Source organism: Corella eumyota, chromosome 1 (assembly GCF_963082875.1).
Source record: "Corella eumyota chromosome 1, kaCorEumy4.1, whole genome shotgun sequence".
Lineage (NCBI taxonomy): Eukaryota > Metazoa > Chordata > Ascidiacea > Phlebobranchia > Corellidae > Corella > Corella eumyota.
Genome location: NC_137490.1, coordinates 10,091,178 through 10,110,867, shown reverse-complemented (window position 1 = coordinate 10,110,867; position 19,690 = coordinate 10,091,178). Strand labels below are relative to the sequence as shown.

The 19,690-nt window shown below is 28.8% G+C and overlaps 1 protein-coding gene across 1 annotated transcript; it reads right to left on the bottom strand.

Moving 5' to 3' along the window:
* Positions 1–663: 663 nt before the first annotated feature.
* LOC145752904 (zinc finger MIZ domain-containing protein 1-like) lies at positions 664–9,995 on the bottom strand. Its single transcript, XM_082569274.1, has 20 exons — positions 9,810–9,995; positions 9,547–9,660; positions 8,100–8,205; positions 7,682–7,844; positions 7,191–7,458; positions 6,077–6,211; positions 5,605–5,868; positions 5,208–5,357; positions 4,915–5,032; positions 4,613–4,748; positions 4,289–4,367; positions 4,032–4,163; positions 3,734–3,839; positions 3,384–3,550; positions 3,130–3,197; positions 2,418–2,767; positions 2,011–2,133; positions 1,688–1,848; positions 1,253–1,489; positions 664–858 (listed from the first exon to the last, which is right to left on the bottom strand). Exons 1-20 carry the CDS (start codon positions 9,918–9,920, stop codon positions 769–771), a joined length of 3,078 nt encoding a protein of 1,025 aa, XP_082425400.1. The 5' UTR covers positions 9,921–9,995; the 3' UTR covers positions 664–768.
* Positions 9,996–19,690: the final 9,695 nt, after the last annotated feature.

The following is a 19,690-nucleotide window of genomic DNA, read 5'->3' as shown; positions in this document are numbered from 1 at the left end:
TTTAGTTAGTGGTCAGATGCAAACAAAGTGGCTTAATTCCTACGAACTCGTCTAAAATTAGAAAGGGGTTTTTGTAAACGATAAAATAAATTTGACAGTAAGGTTTGCTTATATATTTGGAATCGCTCTATTTGAATTAATTTTAGCAGAAGTTACGTATACGACAATAAAGTTTAATAAATAAATTCTTTCTTAAATTGTATACGTGTTGGTGCTATCGCCATTAAACGAATTTTTACGCGTGATTATAAAATTTAACGACGAGTGTAACTTTGTTAATTATTAATTCGATAGCAAGTAACACGAAAATTATTAACCTCATTCAAAATGCTTCCAAAGGTACTTAAAGTGCAAAGCGTTTATTGACGTTGTAAATAGTTTGTGTCGTACTTTTTTTTGGAATGTGCAAAGCGAATTTTTTGGTATGCGCAGACCGAATTTTTTGTTTAGGCTAAAGTCACTCGTACGAGAACATTATTGTTCTTATTAAACCAACCTGCATAAAGTCATTACTACGACTATAACTTATAAAACAATTTGTCGGTTTTTAAAACAAAACAAGGTTACTATCTATGTAAACGCAGTTATTGCCACACATTCTGTAAAATAAAAACATGTAACATCTTAAAATAATTGCCCAGGTATTTATAGTAATTTGTTGTATTATTGCAAACGAATAAAAAAGGAACATCATTGACACAATAACGTAATTGAACTTAAAATAATTTCCTGACGAAGATTCTTCCTCGAAGACAAACATATAAAAATTTAGGATCTCGCATCAAACATAGATAATATATCATCAGGTATGTTGTTATTCGAATTAGGAAATACGTTGGTCGGGTTTTCATTAAAAGTCTAAAAATAAAAAAATCTTGAACTTAAATATAAAGCTATAAAACTTTAAAAAAACTTTAATTAAATACCATAAATCTGTTATTTTTGTTCGTATGTCAATATTTTTAAAAACATAAAAAATAAATAGATATATATAAATATAGATACATATTGCAAAATGCAAAGACTTTCTTTTTCAAAAAAATAAAAACAATGCAAATATAATATGTCGAAATTTGTTTGATTTTGAACTTTGAAACACTATTTCAGATATAATTCACGTCATCTGTAAATATTAATGCTTTAAACCGCAGCGATGGCAGTACCTCAAATCTGTGTTTTTGGATTTAACAACTTCACACAAAGGCCTCGTCATAACCAAACAAATGTTTAATTTTAAACAGAAAACCCTTACATTAAGCGCGTGTTCGTGATTCTCGGAATTGCTTAAATTGTGGGCAAAAGATGTCAGAGCTGCATCATTCGACGTAATCACGTCGTTGCCTAGCAATGATTCCAATACATCAGAACCCAATTCGTCACTGTGAGTTGGATTAAAATTAATTGTTTGCAGAGGGTTTGCATTGCAGCTGTTGGATCTTGCTAATGGTGGATTGTTGTTCGGAACTGTGTTACCAACTGGAGCTTGATTCTTACAAGCAAGCAGGGAAAATAAATATAAAAATGTCGTCAAAAAGTTTTCGTTATAACTTTAAAGCGTTTTGTAAATTATTTTTTAAATTGTTTACCCATGTCGTTATTTTAAATTTAAAATAGAAATTTGTGGTTATTAATTTACTTGTTTAAACAACAAAACAATAAATTTTAAAGTTCTAAATTAGTGACTTACCGACAATGATGACGTCAAACGAGGATGACTGAAATGATTGATTTTTCTTTCAATAGGCACTATATCACGCCGGGCAATATTTTCAGTAGAGTCAAAAACCATTTCAGTAACAGGTAACGACACGGGTTTTCTATCTTCATTAATGTAATTGTGCGGAAATTCTAACATAATTCCAATAAAAATAGTTTAAAACGGTTGATTTTTTAAACAAATGTACTGTCGCGCAATTTCAAAACCAAGTGCTTTTAAAAATCGAAAAATTTCGAAAAACAATACCCAGTTATTAAACCTTACTAGACGTTAAATTTGTGTTAAAATATAACCTTCTTTATGTAGGGAAAAGTCGGATTTCTTGTAAACTAGGGAAGTTGCATAACTGCCTGGACTTGGAGCTGGAAAATTATTCAAATTAAATCCTGGAGACGACACGTCCTTAAGCCGCTTACCTAAAAAATATATTGATTATATTTAACACAATAAAAACTTTAACTGAGTTTAGTTAATCCTAAATAACGTTGTAATTATACACAACAATTAATAAAGTCAAAGAAACATTGTTAAAAGCTGTCTTACGTAAAGCTAAGTCGATATATTAAAATTTTTTTTTTTAATTTAGTTTGTAAAATACTAAACGTAAACACTCTAAGTTACGACATGCGTAAAACCTAATGTTTTTTTTTGGTTGACAGTAAATTTTTGCACAATTTTATATAGTCAAGGTATAACGTACTTGGCGGCGCGTCAGGATCTTTTTTGATAACGACGTCAGCCGGTAATTTGTAGTTTCCTTTGTTACTCAGTGAGCTTACAAAATGACTCGAATTCGTTGGTGTTTTGTTTGATAAAACTTTTTCTTGCTTTACAAATATTTTATTATTCTGAACAAATTGATTTTGGTGCAAATCGTTTTTCCAAGATGTAAGGTTACTGTCAGTAGAATATTCAGAATTTGATAAGGGCAATAATTCCCATTGGCAATTGGAATCTATGGATACTAGGTATCGATTTTGATCTCTACAAGATTGGAGAATATTTTGCATAAATTCATCAACGTTTAGATGTTCAAGGATTGCGCTATTGCTAAAAATGATAAAAATTACTTTAATTTTTTTAATAAATTTTATACTAATTCTTATATACTAATTTGCTTATTAGCGCCTCAGGCGACGAAAAATCAAATCATTTGCAACTTTTAGCGGCAATCAGAAAATACTTTACAACTTGAAGTTCTAGAATTTTTTGTTTGTGTTTGTTGGTGAAGTATATCGGTCACAATATTTGGTTAGAAGCCCAAAGGTTTTGGGTTTAACCCTCACCAACGCCACACCAACCTTAAGACCGGTAATCACTATCGCTTAAAACATATCACGATAACACAAACTTCCCAAATAAAAATATAAAAACTTATCCCCTTACTCAAAAGGTATAAAATGAAGACTTACTGACAAATAGGACATCTCCACGTAGAATTGTCAGTATTAAGTTGAAGATAAGCCTCCAAATCAAAACACTTAAATATAAAATTAGACGTTTATAAATCTAAAAAATAAGGTTTTATAAAAAGTGTATCACAGTGTTCGTAATGATTCATCTTTTTAATTGCATTAAAAATGGTAATTTTTAATTTACTTCGGTCCATCGTTGGTTGATATATAAAAGATATAACAATACTTGTTGTAATACAAAAGAAACTCACCTGTATATGTTTACAACTCTGTCCTCGCGCAGGTATTTTGATTTTTTGATAAGTTATGGGACATCGTAGTGATATTACCGCACTGAATTTATTAAAATCTTCACTATTTTGAGGATTTATGGAAGAATTGGTATCGGTGATTGCACTATTTCTAAAGTTTTCTTGAACTAAACAGAAAATTTTGAAATTAAAAATTAAATGCAAACTTTGTTGTTTTAAAAAGTTATGCACAATTTTTAACAAAAACTCGCGCATATGTAATATATTTAATAAAAACACCTTTTTAAATAAGTTAGTAAAAGTAATTATGTGTAACAATCTATTGCGGAAATAAAAATCTTTAAACTTACTTAGCTTAATGCATTGTGAACTAGAAACCACACTTTTAAACATTAGACTTTCTATAGCAAATCGCATGCTAGGTCTGTGAACCATTTGTAACACAAAAAAATGAGACTGCAAAAATAAAATAGCAAAACATTTAATCTCATTTGCAATTCGTATTAAAAATAAAAATTAAAACAATTCTATAAAATAGTTATTTGAGGAAATTAGCATAGGATTTGATAACAATAATAATAATTTTTCGTTGGAAAATGTCGATTTTTGTGAGGGGCAATTTTTTAACTTTATTAATTAAAAACTTACGCAACAGCATGCAGAAACCGCGATGTTAATATTGTTTCTACCCGGTTTACTAACATTCTTAAAATATAAAGGCTTGTGCGACTGTCTGTCGGTTCCTCGGGGTATAGTAAGGTAGTTGTCGTTAACGTTGACCTAAAACATGTAATTATACTTTTTTTTCTGCTTGGACTTCAGCAATACTTGTTATAACATATTTACAAATAAAATAAGTTTCCAGTGAAGGGTTTAAATATATCGCATAATCTAATTTAAGTTACCTGCACAGAGTGAGGCCAATTTGTATGTTTCATAGCATCATCATGGTGATAACATTTAAATTGAAGGTCGAGATCAGGCCTAAAATAAAATAATATGTACAGAGGCTTAATGCTAATGTTCAGATTACATAATTTGCTTTTTTATTTAGAGGAATATTCTTTTAGAAGTAAACGTGCATAAATTATTCATTCAAGCCAGGTGAATAATTCAGTAAGCTAAATTTTTAGGTAAATTTACAATAAACCAAAACGACATGTTAATCATTTAAAAGTTTATAATTTAAGATATGCAAAATTATGTAAAAATAAATTTTCTGCTATTACCTTTCACATAGCTTTTCATAGACATTTTGTCTAAGATGAAAAGCATGACTGGTGACTGGAACATTGTGTTGAAGTCTAAAAGGTCTTAAAACGATTCCATCTCGAACAGGGAAGGTAAGCCGCAATTCTTCGCGCCCTGCATTAATTTTACATGTCTAAATCTTATATTTAAACTTCAGGTAAAATTTAAATAAAAAAAATATTATTATACATATAACATTGCACAATAAAATCTAAATTAATTTTTAGTATTAAAAAAGTAAATTTTTACATTTAACATTTAATACAAACTTATTTCATACCATGATTAAAGTTTTTTAATTCGTGGTTAGATGTACCAGGTGTCAAAGGTGGAGTTGGGTTCCCCACCTCTTGAGTCATACGATTAATGTTCTGATATTCATGAGGAGGATGCTGTAACTACGTTTATAAATAGCTTTACTGGGTAAATACTGAATTGATATTAAAAAGCACACAATAATATATCTTCATGCCTTTTACAAACCATTTAAAAAAAATATTAAGCAAGAAAATGCAAAATAAAGACCGTTTTTAACACGCAAAAAACTATATTGTTAATTGCAAATAACTTTACCTCGTTTGAGTATTGGGACGAAAACTGTCGTCCAACGAACATAGATGGTTGTTTATAGTTGTTTAAATTGTTAGATGAAGGTTGATTGCAGTTTTCACTGTTTAGTGTGAAACCATTGCTAATCACTCCACCGAGTTTGTTACCGTGAAACTAAAAACATTTAATTTTAAACAGTTAACAAGATAATTTATACGACTTACAAAGAAACATTTTTAGTAAAAGTCTAGTTTATTATACAAAGCATAATTAGTTTAAAACTAAAATGTTATATGTCACAAAAATTGCAGAAATTATAACCAAATAAGTTTTTAAATATATTGAAAACGCCACAAAACATTGCTAAGGAAACTGGTAATATTATTAAAGTTTTATAAGAAAAATCTGTAAATTAAATTACATTTTGTTTAGGTTGTGATCTATGAGCGTTCTCGTACATATTAATTTCATAACATGACGGTCCATAATGGCTCAACTTTTTCTGACTACTTGGATAATTATTTCCAGCATATTGTTGTTGATATTGAAATGATAAATTACTGGTTTGTGTTTCATTCATATTATGGTTGAAATGGTTTAATTGTTGGTTATTATATTGGTATGGTTGCTGCACAATCATTGAGTGCATAGTATTGTGCATGTCGTTTATTTTGGATCCGTACATCTAAACAAAAAAGTCTTTAGTACACATTATTTGACTTAAAATACCAAAAATTAACATAAGTTAAAAAATATTAAAACAAACATTTTTTCATATTTTTTTAGTTAATTCAAATGCAAACGTTGAAATGAAAAAAAAATGTTGAAAAAACTAAAATAAATAATTTGTTGTTTAAACTTGGAACTTTTAACCAATCTAACAATATTTATACAGGGTTATATGAATTCATGTTGTCTTGTTCTTGTTGTCCCTTTATAAAAGTGGCGGTGGCAGTAGCGGTCGCGGTAGCAGCCGCAGCGACAGCAGCCATGGCCGCGGCGGCCGCAGCCGCTGATGGTGGATTCTGCTAAATTGACAAATTAAATTATAAATATATACAAATTAATTAAGTGAAAGTTAACTTTTTGTAGTTATTACGACATGACTATTATGAGCTTCTAAACTCGGTATTTAATTTTTTTTAAATCGAAATCTGTGGGCATAACTTGTAACGTTATAACTTAACACTTGATTTTAAAACAATAATAAATTACCATTTAATTGTTAATTAATTTATTATTTAAAAAGAAAATTTTAAAGTTTTATACCATATTGATATCAGTACACTTTTTTGCCGCCTTAGTTAAGACAATTGTGAATAGTATATTAGGCAGAGTGCCAGACAGTTTTAAGTAACCATCCTAAGTTTAAGGCCAAATACGGTATATCTATAATTTTATTAGTTTACTACAACTTATCTCCGCCATATAAAACAAAATAAAAATTTGAAATAAATTTATAATTTTAACAATATTTTGAATTAAAAATTTAATAAACTTTTAACTTTTTAACACGATCAGCCCGCCTATACCCTGTCAATTATGATTACCAATCATTCGTGACGGGCGATGGCTTACTGATATGATATCACATTTGCGCTTCCAAACCGCAAGACCCTTTTACCTAACAATCATAAAAAACTTTTTACAAAGCTATGTTTTTATTTAGAGATTCCAAAAAAAAAAAAACTATACCAAATCGAATGTTGGCGCGTTAGGTAGACTGTCCAAACCTGCGATGTATTGGTCACATATTTTGTTAATGATTAATAAACTAGGATATGTTTAACCAATTGGTAAACACAAGACACTGTGAGTAAAAAATTCGCGTTGCAATTTCCCTGATCAAATAACCAATATAACAATGTAAACAGACTAATTCAACAGACAGAATCAGTGTTTATTGTATGCTTTACTGCTTTATTACAAGGGCGTTTAGCTAAACTTAAAAATTTGAAATATTTTATGGCTTGACGAAAAAAAACACGCAACAATAAAAGCTCAAACCTGATCATTTCCAAAAGTTTGATCTTGGCCCAAAATAGGTCCCACCCTTCTTTGATTATTTCCAAACATGTTAGTGTTGTCAGAATTAGGCTGTCGAAATGTGCTATGCATATTGACCTCAATATGGGGCTGAGCAAACGCAGCAGCCGTTGATTGACTATGAACGGGCGGCGTCTGTGTTTTCGACATTCCCCATACAGTTGTTATGACTGAAAGTGAAGGTTGCTGTATACCAATTTGTGGATCTTGACTCCAGTCGTTTGAAGGTCTTAAAAAATAAGTCAAGTTATAAGTTAAGTTTAAAAAATTTTGTTAGTATTTTTGTTGTTTATCTATCAATTTTTTAATTATTTGTAGGGTACTATAAATTAAAAATAACAAAAACATATAAAATATAATGCAAACCAACAAAATGAAAAGTGACAAATCAGAGTAAAAATTCCGAAATGCACCTAATATACTTGATTTAAGAGTCGTATTCTGTTTGTTACCTTGGGCAATGCATTTTCTGTGAATAATTAAATTTCTCATTTGTTACATTTCCAGGATGTGATTGAGCATTTTTATGGTAGTTATTTATAGTTTTGGATTGTTGATGCTGCCTTTGTAGGTCCATTAACTTACAAACACTGTGAGTCCAAATATTCAGCATAGCTAGTTCAAACAAAACTAAGTGAGAGTTTTAACCAATAACTTATAACTAACAAAGTGTAAAAGTGATGGTTAAATCAAATTAATATTAAATAAGAAAACAATATTAACATAATCAATATAAGGGTTTTTAAACACGTCATCATTATTTAATCCATTAAAAATTTTTAAAGAGGAAATTTTATAAAAAAAAAACAAAATGCATCGTTCGGCGGTTATTTTTACCACGAACTTTTTAAGGTTAACCAAATGACTTACATGACGAACTTGGGGGAAGCATTTCTCTTCGCTTGTTACAAACTGTAAGCAAACGAAAACATAATTCAAGGTCATATCCAGGCTTGCCAGCCACATCATTTACCTCCTAAAACATTGAATTATTCAGTTTTCAGTTTAAACAAATTAAAAAAAGTATGTAATATTATACTTATAACAAGGTGTTATTAATTAAAATCATACCAAAAAATAGGAAAAAAAAGCAGGATTTTTTTAACCCAGAAATTAGAATTATTTATAAATGCGCACTTCGGTATTTCAACAAATGGTAAAATCAAACGATAAAGAATTATAAAATTAATATTGTAACTTTTAGGTTGTTCAATATTATTTTCGCTAGTTTTGAACTTAAAATATTTGTCCCATAAGCATGATTAACGTAATATTGATTTCAAATTTCGAGAGCAAAAGGTAACAAATTTTTCTCTAAAATATTTGCTTTGTTTTCCTTTAGCTAAATTGCCTTGTCACTATATTGCTTTTTTTTATAAATGCCAGAACGTGGAATTTTTATTGTTATTTATACTTATACTTTCATGTTATTAACGAAAAGACAACAATATATTATTTAAAGAGATGTTAAATCAGAAAACAATATTTTGCTTTTACGCGATATAGTAATAAAATGGGTACAAAAAAAAATATTTACTAGCACTTGTTTTGAAACTTTTTGTTTAAAAAGTTTTATTCATAATTCGCCGTTAGGTAAACATTATATTTGTATATGTTAAATATTTCCGATTAATCAGTTTGTTGAACAAGGCGAGAAAATCTTTTTACCCGTTTCGAATCATTACCTCGTACAAATATTACGCCTTTCAGTAATATTACGTGAAACACACAAAAAGAGAAAAATTCTTGTATAAAACTGAAACGAACGAATGGCGCCGAGGACCACCTACACTACTTGAGACAAAAAAATTCTGAGTAAATGCTCTGGAATGCATTTTGTTTTTAAATCCTCAATATTTGTTCGTTTAGATGACGAATAGTGAATATTTGTGAAAAATTGTTTTTTTTTAAAGTTTCTATGAATATTTCGGGTTTGACAAACCACTTCCAGTGACGTTATGATTACAAAAAAAAATTATTGTAATATTAAGTTTTTGTTTTTTCGTTTCAAGTTTAAACAAAAAAACAATTAAAACAAAAATTTATTTCTAATACAAACATTTGTTTGTATTAAAAAAATTGTACAATACCCTTATAAGTACGAGACTTGTTAGAGCGTCAGCATTAAGAAATTTAATATTTCCGCTTGTCGGCCTAAATAAAACACCTGCCGACTCCTAATCGATATTATTCAAGTCTATTCTATAAGAACGTATTAGTATTGGAATGCGGATAAACACGACGCCTTGCAGATAATAAAAACATAATTATGCTTTACATAGTTATGTTATAGTAGAAATATAGAGACAAAACTTACCATTAAACAGCTCATTAAGTATTGGTGAAATTGGGTTTGAAAAGCACGAGGGTCTAAACACCAATCTAGCAGTTCACCAGCCGTACGTCGAAATGATTGTGGATTTTTTAGGTGCTTGAATAAATATTATCTATTAATTCACACGGAAACAGTATTTTCAAAATATATGTTTGCATAACTAAGTGTTTTTACACAACTTAATGTTGTGTTAAGTATTGCAATGTAGTTATATTTTAATTTATAAGTTTTAATTGGTAGATCACCTTTCGTATGCATTGTAGTCTATCAATTGTTTGCCGTGTATGGCTTTTATCGATTCCACCTGGATTCCCTTCTAATGGTAAGGAAATTTTATGATAAACAACTGGGTGCATTTCAAACAAAAACGAACCTAATTCCCCCCAGAAAGTAATTAAGTCTAATAATTAATCAATCATTTATATGTACAATCAACATCTAAATTAAAATTCACTTTATATGAGTGGTTGTATATCTCTGTATCAAGAGTTCTCAACGTCATATAGTTTAGTCAAATAGTCTGCTATATATCTAGATATCCCATAAAACAATTATTAACTAATTGAAAGAACTTTTAAACTATAATTATACAAAATAATATAAATATTTGTAATTTTCCCAATTAGCTAATTCAAGTTACCCAACAATTTTCAGCTACGAAAATTAAAACCAATTTTATGAGAGAACGTGAGTTGCACTAAACGTTTAAAATACTTAACCGACAGACCAACTTAAGTTTTATTTTTACTTAACCTAAATCAGACAAAGCAAACACAATTCTAGTTTGCCTACTTCTTTTCGTATCGACCTATCGAGCGGAGGTTGTGGCAGTAAAAAAAAGAGAAAATGCCGGTGAATGCCGTCATAAATAACAACAGCTAAAAGCATATAGATTCCTAAAGTTGACACGGTCTACTTGCTAAGCTCGACTAAAGAAATAATTTTCTCTCTTTCGATCTAGCCTGAAAAGTTTAGGGAAAGTTGAAGAGAAAAAGGAAATAGAGGTATAAGATAAAACGAACGACACAAAGTCACAACGTAAAAACCTGTCAATTGTTAACGCAGCTCTAATAATTTTTAATTAAATTTTAATTTTAAAACAACAAAAATGTGCTATCATTACAACCTAACTTAAATCAAACTGATAGGAAATGTCGCTTTCTAAATAAAACGTGACAATATGTGTCAGTTTCAAAATTGTGACTGTTTTTTGTCAATCGAAAAGCAATTTTAAACACGCATAATTTTCAAGATCAAAATAGAATGGCAGTCACGTTTCCGGCTTTTCTTGATGCGAGCGAATCTACAAGCCACAACAATATGGGACTATTGTTTAGTTGTGACGTCAAAGAGTGGTGGGTCGCCGGCGGCTTGTAAGTCTTCTTATCAGCGTCATATGTATGCTTAAACAGTGACTTTATTGATTCCCAATAAACTAGAATAAATACATTTTCTTTAATTTTGAAAGCGTTGTAATATATAGCTTTTGTTTAGATAAATTATTAACTTATTTCATGTACAATAATGTAGTTGCTGTTGAACTGTTGAATATCAAGCTTATTGTTTATTTATTAACAATGCGTTTAAAACCTTATAAAAATGTATTTTCGTAAGATTACAATATTTAAACAACGATTTTGCTTTTAAAATATGCATGACTACACTATTTTCTTAGACATTAAATTGCGCAGAAATATCGATCAAACAAGGAAATTGTTTTCACGTGACAATGTTTTAACTTATTCTTTCTGTGAAATTTTGTATGACAGCTCATTTTAGCTACATCTAAATCCTTATAATTAAAACTATTTATATTTGACATTGACATAAATAAAGGCAAATGCGAATTATAATACTATAATATTAAGTAAAAGTTTTTAATAATACATATGGTTAGCTAATGCAAATTAATGGTTAGCTAATGCAAATTAAATAGAAATTAATATACAAGATTTTATGTAATATTAATATAATAACAGTCAAACACACTTTTTTTAAAATAAAAAAATTTAAAAAAAATTAATTTTTTAACTATAAAAATTGTAAAACAAATTAGCTAAAAATGGAAAAAAATTATTTTAAGTAATTGTAAGAAAATTATTTGTTACAATTAAACATAATAAACATAAAAAAAATAAAAAATAAATTAACAAAAAAATATTTAGCAAAATGTAAAATTAAGTTTACTGTGGTATAAATTTATAAAATTTAACTCAATCTGCAAAAACTTTATACAATATTATACGAACCATTGCTAATATACGAGTCTTTAATTTAAAAAACTACCATTTGTGGTGCGTTTTGGCACGAGCTAATATTTTTGACCATATTACGACAAGCGATTTGTTGGTAACCGCCTAAGTTGTTAAAATAAAAAAAATATTATGAAAAAGATTAAAAAAACAGAAAAAAATATTTAAAAAAATGACTAGTTTACTAGTTTTATTTATTTAACCAGGCTATTACGTAAACATTAACGCGAACATATTATTACCTGGACCCAAAACTCAAGCATCGTGAATTTGGACTCGTGATCTATCCTTATGTGCGACACGTGGCGAATAGTAGGACTAATTTGGTTTGAACCAAACCAAATGTATGGAGTTTAAATAAAACCGATGGGCGTAAAAGTGATCATTTTTAATTTTTCTGTTTTACTAAAATTAGGCATTATTATTTTTTTTTAAACTAAAAGTCAAATAAAATTTGTTATTATGTTTTTCTAGCGCCTTTGCGTGGTCTTGCATTTGTGCTATCATACGCGGTCTTACAATATTAAAATTTGGTCGCTAAGTGTCAGCATAGAACCGTTTTTAGAACAACGTTAAAAATCGTAATTATTTTAGGTTTCGGGTTTGAACCGCACAACTGGCAACTGAGTCTATCGTTTACAAATAGCTTTAACTGCACACCCTTTCCTTATAAAAATACAAAAGTCAATCCAATTAAGGTGATATGAAAAATTCATTACTTTAGTCAGGTAGTGTGGTATAGATGGCCTTAGAATACAAGCCGAAAGATCTAGGGTTCGATTCCCACCAATGTTTCACTATTAGCCCTTGAGCTTGACGTTTGCAGATTAATCGAAAACATGTCCCAACAGCACCTTTCGTCTAATAAATTAAAAAAAAATTTGCTTGATGGGATTGTTAACGTACAGGAACAGAAATTTAGTTTGTGTCGAAATAAATTATAAAATATATTTAAATTTTAAGATATTTTGACAATTTTTTATTTTATTACGTTTTATTAAATAAAGATTAAATATTAAATCCAAGCTACGTTAATGTTAAAATAAGATAAATTACAACTTTTTTTCTGATTTAAAAAAAAAACATCAACAAAAAAGGCTGATAGTTTATGCACATGCATTGTAATAGTAAACTAGTTCTCACGTGTTAAAAAGGTGCTAATTACTGATAAGCCTTAATTAATTCGCTTGGTACACAATTAATAATTTATACCATATGAGCAAACATGAATATTTAAACATACTTATCTTATCTTAACAGGTGTTGGAAACCCGCATTAGCAATTAAGCACTTAACTGATAGTCTTATTTAACCAAAAAATCTATTAACATAATTAAAAAGAACATTTTGTCATATTAAACGTTAATTTTTGTAGTAAAATTGACTTACTTTGGCTTCTTATTTTTTCAAATAGTATAAAGTAAAAAGTGTTTACCTTCATTATACTTTTTAGAAATGTCATCTTAAAAATCAAAACGAAAAATAAATAATAGGCGAAACAGACATTATATTAACATCTATTTGACACAAAAAGATAGTTGCGTAACTATTTTACGTAGAAAATACCTTTTTTACCATTCACCTTTAAAAAAGTTTAAACTTCATACATTGAAATAAAATGGCAATAAGTTAAACTTTAAAATTTGCGTTCAGTAACTTATGAGGGGTAGTGCTAACTTGCAAGATGATACTACAAATCGAGTTCAAATTGCTGGTTTAGGTGATAACATGTGCAGGTGCGAATCACAAACTGGCACTTTATAAACCTTAATATTACGCCTAATTCTACAAATTACAATTGCTACGCCCACGAGTTAGGCATCAGTTGCCTACTATCCCATTCTTAATCAAATTCCGTAGAAAAATCGCAACTGTTTTTTTTTTATAACACATAGTTTAAAGCTTTGTCGATATAAGTGTACGTGGAGAAGAAATGTCAAAAATTAACACCTGAAAAGGCTTTAACTCCTCTTTGTCGTTTTTGATTTAGTATAAAATCAAAAGGCTAAACTTTTAGAGTTTTTTCCAATGAATATAAGTTATGAAAGAATTTTTAAATAAATACTGTTTACCAAGGTTAAACTCGAGTTATTCTTTACACAGCTGCTTTAGCGTTGCCTGTCTTGTTTGGTAATCTACATGGAGCAAATGTTTACTCGGTTCTTAAAGCTGTGTGTGTTGTAACGTTTAAGTATGTTTGTATTGAATTTGTAATTAGTTGTTGTACACGAAACAACAAGTTGACAAGCACATATCAATATAATAATGGAAAAGACAGTAAGGATACTTTTTAAGATAAGTAAACGTGGCAGTTAGTGTAATTTTTTCAATTATCTTCGTTGAAATGGCAATGTTGTTGACAGAATTATATTAACATCTATCTTACAAGTAGTTGTTTTAGGCTTTAATAATATGCTATGTTTGTTTTATTATAAAGTTGGTGTCTGAAAAATAACTTAGTTCCGAATAAACTTTATTTAATTTAAATTGATGTTTACATATCAAGTAGTTGCTTGTCGCATATCGTAATAGTAAAGGGGAATTGTCTCGTTTTTAAGCGTGCGTCTTATACACGACCAAACCGTAAAAAACACCTGGTATAATTAAATTTCAAGGTGACATAATTATGTATAATTATAGAACAGAGGTCACCACTAAACTGTCTTATGGTAAACTTTACGGTTAATCTAATTATCGATATAGCCAAATGATACTAGTCTGCTTTTAGAAAAAAACAAAGATGTACATTTTTGACTGTCAATTTCAATCAGAAATTTAAGTTAGCGTTTTCAATGTAATGTCATTAATTGTTTAGCTATTAGCAGTTAGTTTAATTTAATTTACAAACGTACATTGGAACGGCAGTATTAAGCGTTTGAAGAAAAAATTTAAATAGTTTGATTTTTAGTATAAAACGTCAATACGAGATTAAAACCTTCGATAAAAGTTACAATTTTTGGCACATTCTTGTGCCAGGTGCAGCGAAAATATCATTAAACCACCCCATATATGTTAACTGGCCGTGAAATCAAACCAATGAAGATGGATATAGATCAAGTTTAGAAACAAGCTGGATTACATGTCGTTTATTTTTGTTTTTTTACGTTTCTAAACATTCGAATAATAATGGCGAATTCTTGCGTGAAAAAACTCGAGGAATAATTTATTAGCGACAATCGAAGGTGTTTTTACAGGTGGCCAGTATTAACGAAGTATACTTGACCATTTAATTGCAATCCATCAAAAGTGAACGATCAATAGAAGCTTGACTTGTGAAGGTGTGATTGGTAAGTTAGGTTTACGATGATGTATATAATGGCCTTAAACTCAATTTTAGCTGATAACTTAACTGTATTTTAGGCAAATTCATTTTTACATTTTTTAAGGTGTGGATTTTAAACGCTGTAATATTTTAGTCAAAAATACCGAATTTGTTTAACATAAAGCCTAAATTTAAACAAAGCTGAAAACAAAAAAAAACAATTTTTATTTTTTCCTTCGAAATGCAAAATTTTTTACGCAGAAAAAAAATATACATTCTAAACACCAAACTCCGTTTTACTACATATAAATTAAGAAAAAAACTTAAATTGTTATGTGTTAAATCTTTTTTTTTTCTACGGCTTAAATTAAACCTTATAGTTTTTTATAGTCTACGAATTTACGCTTTTATCGATGACTTAAAGTTTGGTGTCTTAGTTAAGTGTACAATCGAATATGTTAAGTGTTTAATAATAGCTCTTATTGTAGTTCGATTTATTTTGCTATCTAAGACCAGTAATTTACACCTTTCAAACGTTCTACTAAATCTGTTTTAATTCGTAATGTTTAATTTTTAACGTGTAAGCTAATGTGGTTGATTTTGTAACACAGAAAAATAAACTAAGTTAGGGTTACAGGAATGTGATGTTTTTAGAGACCTTTTACAGTTTATTTAACCCAAAGAGAATTTGCAAAAAATATCTTAAACTGTGTACAGTTTGAACTAAAAACGTTTAAATAGTTAAATAAAGGACCTTGCTGTGGTTATAACATAAAATATTTTAAAATTTTTTATTAACCTGTAAAAATTCATAAAAGTTTTGTTGTTTAAGATCTTGTCAAACTAGGTAAGCAAAATAATAAATTACCTTTTTAATTTTTTTAATTCGTTGTGTCCAAATAAGCTTTAATATTTTACTTTAAATAAATTCCAAAGAAAACTGTAAAATATTATGATTCATATTCTTACATCCGCGGCTAAAATATTATTTTACAAAATGATAGTTAAAAGTTTAATGCATCATAAACTTTACGGCTTGAATTACATCAAAAATTTGTTTTTCAGTTTGGCTTTACTATTTTTATATTCGACCACAGAAAGTTTTATGTTTGGTTGAGAAAATTAATATTAACATAGCGGCCTGTGAAGGATGTGAGTGTTAATTTTTTTTTAAATAACCAATTTGCAAATTAAAAAACTTTATTTGTAATTGTAATTTATTTTTAGTATGTTGTTCTGATTAAAAACCAACACATTATTGTTTTTAGTTTTTTGTAAACTGGCTTTAATTCGAGATAAGTAAACACGTTTTAGATAATTAGATGTAGTGCTAAGAAGTGTTGCATTAGTAGATTATGACGTAACAAATATGATACACATGAAGTTTAAAAAGTAAAAGTCTATTTTGCGCTTTTGGTTATAGAATAATTGTGGGTGAATTTATTTTAATAACATGTTTTTTTATAGGATTTCGTATTTATTGTTTACTAAAACAAACCGAAGTAAAACTAAGGAAATGCCCAAAACACAGTCAGATGGGCAAAAACTTAGTGTAGTGTGCGGTTACGCGATTTGGCTAGGTTGAGCAATATTACTCGAATAATACACAAACAATTACGTAAAATAAACTTTTAATAGAAAATATTATTAGTTTTTGATCAACGTATCGTAAGAATTGGTAAGAAGTATACTTTTAGATTTAATAAAATTAAAAGGCGTTTAAAAAAGAGGACAGTAATAAATAGAAACTAATAACGCATTTAAAAAGATTTTGCAAAGTAGTGTAGTTTGATTGCATGTTTACTGGTATTAAGTGTTTAAAATTAAAAAAAAATTATAGTTACACAGTTATTAACATAAAAAGTGTTTTATGAACGTAGCCTACACACTTTATTTTTATTTAAGGTTTGTGTAAAAAAGGGTGTGTGTAATTCTATGTTTATATAATATAAATATTTACATCACTTTGGCACTTGCCGCACTACCAGGATGTCAAATTGGGAAGAGTAATACTGGGTTGCTGGTACGTAAATAAAACTAAGATAAACAATGGTATAGCACAGCGAAAACGCATTTCAGAAAATTAAAATTATAAAACCAAAGAATAATTCATTTAACCGTGCTCATCTTAGGTCGTTTACCATTTTTTAATAGCCTTGTGTATGGTTTCGCAAACTGTTTTCGTGCAGATCAGACCCATGGAACAAGTTACTACGGCTCTCCAACCATTCTTTTCTCCATTTAATAAAACTTACACATCTATTTGTATTGTTACGGCAAACTAATGATTTATATATATATATATATATATATATATATATATCTTAATTGTTTATAGTGGGTAATAACTTATGCTTGGTATTAAAGATCTTAATTATTTGTATGTGCGCGCACGACTTAGAAGTCATTTAAATGACTCCGCAAAGTTATATATTTGCCGATCTCGCGCTTTTGTTCCAAAGCAGTTAAAATAATAAGTTTATTACTTTTTAGAGTATGGCAATTCGTTTGTGACCCCTAAGTTTAAAAGGTTGCTAACTCAACGTTTTAGTTTAGCATAGGCTTTTATAATTTTTAACTATAATTACTTGGGATATATACAATCCAACTAAGGTTTAATATAAAATTTCGTTAGTCTAAAATATGTTAATGATTTTAGGTAAGTAGTAATTCGATTTAGGCAGACATACAGGTGCAAGATATTTGCGATAGCACGTTATTTAATACAGGCTAGTACTAGTAAAAGTATTCGTATTACAAAGCTATCTGTGATATTATACCGCTTATTGCACATTATGACGTCATTATCAAGTGTAATATCTATGATAAAGGACGTGGATAATAATCAACGGAAGAGTAAGTGTTATTACTTTTCTATTTTAAAACAATTTTTAAATTTTATATGGAAATACGTTTTTTTAGGAAATAATGAAGTTACAGTATTATTACAATAGTTTGTTTAAAATTAAAAAGCAAATAAAATCGTAATTTCTATTACGTTTTGGTTAATAAATATGTGCAAAGCGTTTAATATTCCGATTTGGTTGTAAAACACACCTGTTTAAGAGTAATTTTTTGTTTATCAGATTGGTTGATAAGTTGATCATTTGAAAAAATTGTTTATAGACGAACGGTTGGTATAGTAAGACAACTTATTAAAAGCCTAAAACATTATTTATTCATGCTGGTACAGTTAACGCTTGGCTAAATGCACACCACTCTAATTCGTCAAAAACTTTCAAAACACAGCGAGCTATCTTTTCTTAATTGCAACAACACAGTCACAACGGTTGTCAAATATAACGGATTATCTTATTTAAACGTGAAAGAAGTGTATTAAAAAATTTTCGGCGACGAAATGGAATTGGACGGAGCCACGCTGTGTGTGAGGTAGACATATGTGTATAGTAGGCAAACTCAGAATCCTTAAATCACGTTAACTTGTCCGCAAACCGTGGAAAAGTGTTGGGAAAATAAAATTAAGGTTAAAGATAAAAGCGCGCTAAGTTGTAGGCGGCAAATTCATAAAATTATTTTCAGTTGTGTGACAATTTTGGTATTGGCGTGACCAACGTTTCTCACGATAATTAAATCTTTTTCAGTCTAATAAAGATGGATTTAAAAGCACTGGTGTTATTTTTTTATGCTTCATCTTATAATAGTTGATAGGCCGCCCTACGATAGTGATATGGTCGTAATTTTTAACTTATACTTTCTCGTAATAATTTACCGGCGCACCACAAACGGCAGTTTTTTATTTTGTAGACCTATAAGTTGGACATAAGTATACATCGCCTACCAAACTCCATAGCATAAAATTGTGTTTTAAAAGGCACGTGATCTACGAGGTTGAATCAAAATTTCTAACGCATTTGCACGCATTTAGTCAAACCGCTAAACTAAACAATTAAATGCACTCCATTCAAAAACCAGCTCATTAATTTTTAATAACTATGTCTTATTATGTAAAACACATTCAGTTGACACATTGCAAACATCAATAATATGAAATATAAATTACTCAAGCTGTTTTAATATATTTAGTTAAATGAACTACGATAACAATGCATATATATTTGCTTTTAATTTTGACTAGGATAACAGATTGTGTAGTTGAATCTCATATCGCCTTTTTCACGATCGTAGGGAGAAAATATACAAATACATTATCATCTAATTTAACTAGCGCATTAATAACGTTGTTGACAAAACAATATGCGCGTTAATTTTTGATTACTAGCATAAATGAAAAACAAAATGTTATGGGATTTAACATTGTATAAAATACAAATTATACTATTTGGTTACAACAACAATAGAAAACTTATAACAAAAATATTAAAAATACACTCACTTACAAAATTTAAATAAAAACGCAAATACGAATGTATGTAAAAAACGACGTTTTTGTCACTAAATCGAAAAAAACTTAAATGCATCTTGATGAATGATAGACAGAATAAATTTTATAGCACAAATTTACGATATTCAAGAATGTCATTAATACAAGATGAAAAAGAGTTTTATGAAATCTGGCGACATATAAACTTAACAACTATCATTTAAACGCTAAATTATCTTTTATATTTGAATATTAGGCGTACTGTCAAAA

Bases quoted from the DNA above. Each gene is read 5' to 3' on its own strand.
- LOC145752904 (XM_082569274.1), bottom strand. From the start codon at position 9,920: ATGCACCCAGTTGTTTATCATAAAATTTCCTTACCATTAGAAGGGAAT. The intron at 7,459-7,681 runs GTAACAAACAGA...TTATTTTTTAAG, and splicing joins CAGAAAATGCATTGCCCAAG to ACCTTCAAACGACTGGAGTC. The intron at 3,551-3,733 runs GTAAGTTTAAAG...TTTTCTGTTTAG, and splicing joins TTCACAATGCATTAAGCTAA to TTCAAGAAAACTTTAGAAAT.